The sequence below is a fragment of the Octopus bimaculoides genome, chromosome 3, assembly GCF_001194135.2.
Source record: "Octopus bimaculoides isolate UCB-OBI-ISO-001 chromosome 3, ASM119413v2, whole genome shotgun sequence".
Lineage (NCBI taxonomy): Eukaryota > Metazoa > Mollusca > Cephalopoda > Octopoda > Octopodidae > Octopus > Octopus bimaculoides.
The window spans coordinates 23,285,443-23,292,316 of NC_068983.1; the positions used below are offsets into that span (position 1 = coordinate 23,285,443).

Here is a 6,874-nt window from a genome sequence, read left to right on the forward strand (position 1 = left end):
TTGTCGCCAGCAGGGGTAAGAGCTCTCTAAACTTTGCCCAGGCTATTCTTATTCTAGCAGCTACACTTTCAGCGCACCCACCTCCACTACTAACTTGGTCGCCCAGATAGCGGAAGCTATCGACTACCTCTAGTTTTTCACCCTGGAATGAGATAGAAGTTGTTTCCTGTTTGCTTACAGTCTTTATTGCACCTGAACATCTGCCACAAACAAAAACTAACTTGCTAGTTAACCTGCCTTTGATGTTGCTGCACCTCTTATGTGTCCATAGCTTGCACCGGGTACATCTTATAGAGTTACTACCTACTCCTTTTCTACATACTGAGCAGGGCCATCTACCTGAAGGGGTTTGTGTTTTATCTACCTTCCTACTTATTAGGATTTTGGTATATATATATATATATATATTTATTTAATTAGAGTGACAGCTTAATATGATAATACAGTTGTCTTAGAATTCAGACTGTTGGTTAGCACATCAAACCCTGTTTGTTAAAATGAAGGTTTTTAGGTTCAATCTCTGGCACAGCTCTGGAATATTACCTGAAAATGGTTGAAGAGGACACCAATTGGAAATGTTACATCATCATGACATACAATGATGAAGGAAATAATCTCCAAAACTGATATGACTATGAAAAAATATCTCAGAAAAATTATATAAAGCACAGGTATGTGTGGTTATAAAGCTTACTTTGCAGTCATGTGGTTTCAGGTTCAGTCCCATTGGGTGGCACCTTGGACAAGTGTCTTCTTTTATTGCTCCAGGGTGACCAATGTCTTATGAGTGAATTTGGTTGCTAGAAACTGTGTGGAAGACCATCGTATGTGTGTATGTGTGTGTGTGCCTTTATGTCTATGCTTGCCCCCGCTGACTGCTTGACAGACAGTGTTGGTTTGTTTACATCCCCATTACTTAGTGGTTGGAATAAGTGCCAGAGTTAAAAAACAGAAAAATCCTAAGGTCATTCTGACCAGCTAAAACCCTTCGATGCAGTGCCCCAGCATGGCCACAGTCCAGTGACTGAAACAAATAAAAGATGTAAGACAAATGAAAAGATAAAGAGATAAAAGAACTTTACCTTTGTAAGAATACCAGAAGGTTGAACCAAGCAAAGAAAATGGCCAAAGCGCCTGCTTCCCACTGGAAATGAAGTGATAACCGAAATAGAAATGGTAGAATGAACACACATGTGGAAGTGTAGAGTATCCATTCCAAAATGTTTATAGGTTCACGGAAATATCTCTTTCCCTATAAAAATAACAATAAGAGCATTATCATCATCATCATCATCATCATCACCACCACCACCACCACCATCATTATTGTTTAAGGCTGTTTGCAATGCTGGCATGGGCTGGATGGTATGACAGGAACCGGAAAGTCAGAAGACTGCACCAATCCCTTCTGTCTGCTTCGGCGAGGTTTCTATCACTGGATGCCCTTCCTAATGCCAACTGCTTTACAGAGTGTACTGGGTGACTTTTATGTGACACCAGCAGCAATGAGGTCACCAAATAACTTGTAGTAGGACAAGATCTGTCAAATAGGGTGAAGGGGAGAAGTACTGAAGGACAAAAATGGTTTTCTTGCAATGGAGGAGAAGCATGGCTATGTCAGGCAGGGAGAGACATCATCATCATCATCATCGTTTAACGTCTGCTTTCCATGCTAGCATGGGTTGGACGATTTGACTGAGGACTGGTGAAACCGGATGGCAACACCAGCCTCCAATCTGATTTGGCAGAGTTTCTACAGCTGGATGCCTTTCTTAACGCCAACCACTCAGAGAGCGTAGTGGGTGCTTTTACGTGTCACCCACACGAAGGCCAGTCAGGCAGTACTGGCAACAGCCATGCTCAAAATGGTGTATTTTATGTGCCACCCGCACAAGAGCCAGTCCAGGGGCAAAACATAATATAACAAATATAACTAAAAAAAAAATTTTTTTTTAAATGGTGTTTTTATGAAGTTACATAAAAACATCATGATATTTTTTTGTTAACAATTAAATAAATATTTATGTATTAGGACTTCACATTGATTTTTGTTCTTCTGTCAACCAACCAAATATTTTGTTACAAACATGTGAGAATGTGATATATTACTTACCTGCTGTATAATTTGTACAATTTCTTTCAGTAAATTTATGATACAGAAAATTGTTATCAACCATATTGTGATACTGTGAAAAATGGACAGCTGTAAAGGATATACAGAAAAAAAAATACAAACAAGAAGTAGTTAAAATAAATTAATCCTTATTATCATTGTTTGATTCTAATTTGCCTGAGACCACCCTAAGTTCTGTTGTACAAATCCCCTGTTTTATAGTGATCTAAATTAAAATTTGCCATCAGAATTTCTTGCAAGCTTAATAACAACAGTTACTTTAAAAATTTCTTCATTACTTTAAAAATTAAAACAAAGATAATAATTTCACAATAAATATGATAATGAAATGGTTACAACAAGCAAACTAGTTTCAATTTTATTTTAATTTCCTAATCTGTAGAACTGAACATAAATAGTTCTAGCTTCGTTTGTTAATTGTAACTTAAATTAAAAAGATTGTTTTTAGTTCTATAATTACTAATTTGAAAGGTAAACTACTTTTTTTTTGTAATTTAATCACCACCTAATTAATCTTTCCTCCAAATAATGATAGGCAAAACCAGATAGTTTAGGCTCAAAAACAATTTCTTTAAATCTGCAATTTGGATTTGTTTCGAATTTCCTTTCAAACTCTTGGAATTATGCCCCAAACACACACACACACACACACAAACATCTATGTGGAATACCTCATATAAAAACTAGTAGAGTTTTATACTTTTTGGGGTTCAGTCCAACTGCATGGAACATTGGGTAAGTGTCTTCTACTATAGCTCTAGGTTGACCAATGCCTTGTGAGTGAATTTGGTTGACAGAAAGTGTATGCAAGACTGTTTTATATATATATATATATATATATATATATATATATCATCATATATGTGTGTGTGTGTGTGTCTATTCACTGCCCCAAACTATTCCATGAAAACCCATCTTGGTTTGTTTACATTGTATAACTTGTGGTTCATCAAAATAGCTAATACAATAAGTATCAGACATAAATAAATAAATATTGGGGTTGATTTTTTTCAACCAAAAAACCCTTCTGGGTGGTGCTCCAGCATGACTACAACCTGATGACTGAAACAAATAAAGATAAAAAATAAAAACTAGAGTCTTCACCAATGCTAAACCTAGTATTTCTTGAATTCTTTATTTACTGTAAAGAATGAAAAGTTTTGAATGGTACAACAATGCACTATAATATAAAAATAGACTATATACCTGTTGTAATTTAGTTATCTATAGTCCAATGATATTTCGGAATACAATTCCTTCTTCAGATATTCTTCAATGGAGTCTCTGCTATAAACTGTTTTCCAACGGTTTTCTTTTCTTTTTTTTTTTTTTTTCAGAAGCGGATAACTAAATTACAACAGGTATATAGCCCATTTTTTATATTATAGGGTATTGTGGTACCATTCATAACTTTTCATTCTTTACAAACAATACACAATGTTTCAAGTGAACTACAATACTCTCTTATCTTTATTTACTATTTCATTTGAAAACAATCATAAGTATTTCATTTAATCAATTTGAATGAGAATAAATGCATAATTTAATGAGTTAAAATAATTAGAAAAGAAAAACATACAAAACAAATTTACCTCAAATGTCTGCATGACTTTGAAGCTACAAGCATCAATTTCTTCTTTGGTCTTTTCATCATCAGCAGAAACTGTTGATACTTTTAAAGTTTGATTTAGAGCGTAACTAAATAGGGAAGAGTTGTGAGGTAAGTGAGCAATTAGAAATATTATATAGTATGAATATTTTTGAAAATAAATCCTTAAACTAATACATACATACATACATACATATAGGGGGAAAAAATGCACATATCGAGCAGAGGTTGGCAATGCCTGTGCAGAGTTTTAGGTCCAATAAGGCTTGCACAACACCTCATAGACCCTCTCCACTTTATTGACATTATCCAAAGACAAGCCGGAGCAAGATGTCTGGTGCCAATATGAGTCGCAGGCTCAGGGATGTTGGAGTGCCTTGATCTCTAGCACAAACCAAAGATCCCCAAAATGTCCAATGCCATTCCCTGCATATCTGGTTTTATATCAAAGTGACCTTCTCCTAGAGACATGCTTCAACAAAAGCTGAGGGGTGCCTCAATCCTTGTGGTCTTTCAGCATGCCGGACACCATCCCGGAATTTCTGCGTACCCGTGCTATTGCTAGATAGCCGTTGGGCCTGCACTAGGTCCATCCGAGCTTTCAACAGGTCTTGTTTTTAATCCTGCTGGGTTTCTAGCAACCCTCCTCACCAGGGTAGCCTGGTAGGGGTACCAGTTTAGTTGACGGCAACCCGATCATGCAACAGGTTGTACTGGATTGCATGTTACCAGTAGCACTTATGAGAGCCTTATAAGTGACCTGACATACACAAATTTACATACATACATATATACACACACAGACATACACACATATCATCGTGTCTGTACACTTGTCCTGACACCAAATAATGGTCGTAAATAAGCATCATTGTCATACAAGCAATTAGTTAGTTCCCAGTTTTATGTGGTAAAACATGCCAGGTCATGGAAAATATTCCCTTGCTTGGAAGCAGATGAGGATTGGTGACAAGAGAAGTATCCATGCATAGAAAATATGCCTCAATAAATTCCGTCTGACCCATACAAGCATGGAAAAGTGGACATAAAATGATGATGGTGATGTAAATGTGTGTGTGTGTGTGTATGTGTGCATGTGTCTGTATGTGCATTGTTTGAGTTCACCCTTGTCTTGACATTATTTGTTGGTTGTAAATGAGTAAAAGTGTCATGCAAGCAAGGTTGTATAACAACAGGAAGGGCATTCAGCCATAAAAAATCTGCCTCAACAAATTCCATCTGACCCATGCAATCATGGAAAATCAACCACTAAATGATGATAGTGGTGATGATGACGATGTACTGTGGAGTGATCCCTAATATATAATTGGTACTGTTATTTTTCATATCAACCACAGTGAGATGAAAGATAAAAACTATCTCGGTGGAATTTAAAATCAAGATAGAACAATACTCAAATGTTTTTAACCCCCTATCCTATTAACTCATTAGTCTTGTTCATTCTTGATTTATGGAATATAATAACTGAAATTCAGTTCATTAAAACTAGGAAATACAGATGTTAAGAGGATTTTAAAGAAGAAATCAAAGTCTATTGAAATAATATGCTATAGATACCAATTAAACTCAAAAGAAATCTATCTGGTACCTGCAGTCTGGATCATAATGCATCATTGAATCATGAGTGGTCACAAAATTGGTCAGAAGTCCAAGAAAGATTATGTACAGGAGAAGATTGAAGATATAGATCCAACGGCCATATGCATTCCTATCAAATTGAATAAATAAAATGAAAAATACAATGTGAATTAGATGATGGATTAAGTGTGGATTAAATGGTGGATTAAGTATGGGTTAGATAGTGGATTAAGTGTGGATTGGGTAGTGGATAAAGGAGGATTAATCATGGGTTAGATAGTGGATTAAGTGTGGGTTACATGGTGAATTAAGTATGGGTTAGATAGTGGATTAAGTATGGGTTAAATGATGGATTGTATGTGGATTAGACCATGGATTATGTGTAGATTAGATGGTGGATTGTGTGTGGAGTAAATGGTACATTATTTGTGGGTCAGATGGTGGATTAAGTGTGGATAAGATGGAGGATGATGTGTGGATTAGTTGGTGAATTAAGGGCAGTTAAGTGTGGGTCAGATGGTAGATTAATGCTCCTCAAATTTCAAGTTCAGATCTTGCTGTCAACCTTACATTGCATTTTTACAAGTTACTGAGAGAACCTCTACATGATTTCTTAACTCGATAGAAATAACAAAGAAATTCTTGTGATAACACCCAACAATGTAGTTCTGGATATGGCGATGCCCAAGAGTAAAATAGGATGTCACGGCTGCATTCCTTGTCTTATAAATTCTGCTTAGTTGTTAAGGATGACTTGAGATTAAACAACAGCATCAGTGTGCTTTTACATAAATTAGATTGCTCGTTCATGTAAGCTGAAAATAAGAATCCCGAGGCCTTCTTTTGTAAAGATAATATTGTGAGATTTGACTGATATTTGGTGTAGAAGCTGTTGTACAGTGCCCTAAAGCAGTATTTCTCAAAGTGAACTCCATGGACTCCAAAAGTTCCATGAAAATATTTTGGGATTCTGTGTGATAAGGTATGTTTTTTTAAAAAAAATTAACAAAAATTTATTCTATGAAAAAATTGAAGTTGTCATTTTCAAAATAATAAATTACATTTATTTTTTTTTATATAAATAAATACTCTTCTATGTTAGATGGTTGTCTGTAAAATAAAACCATATGAGCTCTGTAATTTCTGAAAAATCACATACAAGTTCCATGATAAAATAAGTTTAGGCACCACTGCCTTTGATCAAGAGTGCTAACTAGACTTTCTTTAGTTTGCCTAATAATAATAATAATAATAATAATAATAATAATAATAATAATAAATGCAAAGACTAAGCAACTGGAAGGCACCTGGACACGACAAGATCCCCAATTTCTGGTTAAAACACCTGCCAGCAATGCATAAAAAGCTGGCAGAAAACTTTAACAACATAATAGCAGATCCAGAGACAATGCCTGAATGGCTCACAAAAGGGAAAACCATCTTAATCCCCGAATCCACGGAAACGGAGAAACCACAAAACTATAGACCTATAACCTGTCTCCCTACGATCTACAAAGCCTTTACTGCAATAA

At 35.6% G+C, this 6,874-nt stretch overlaps 1 protein-coding gene across 1 annotated transcript in view; it reads right to left on the minus strand.

The window, feature by feature from the left end:
• The window catches only part of LOC106880107 (transient receptor potential cation channel subfamily A member 1), a 56,820-nt gene that overhangs the window by 17,097 nt on the left and 32,849 nt on the right, over positions 1-6,874 (minus strand). The window contains exons 17-20 of the mRNA XM_052966090.1: positions 5,353-5,472; positions 3,727-3,832; positions 2,114-2,203; positions 1,083-1,144 (exon numbers count right to left, since the gene is read on the minus strand). Coding sequence (XP_052822050.1) covers positions 1,083-1,144; positions 2,114-2,203; positions 3,727-3,832; positions 5,353-5,472 — 378 coding nt within the window. The remainder of the gene's footprint in view (positions 1-1,082; positions 1,145-2,113; positions 2,204-3,726; positions 3,833-5,352; positions 5,473-6,874) is intronic.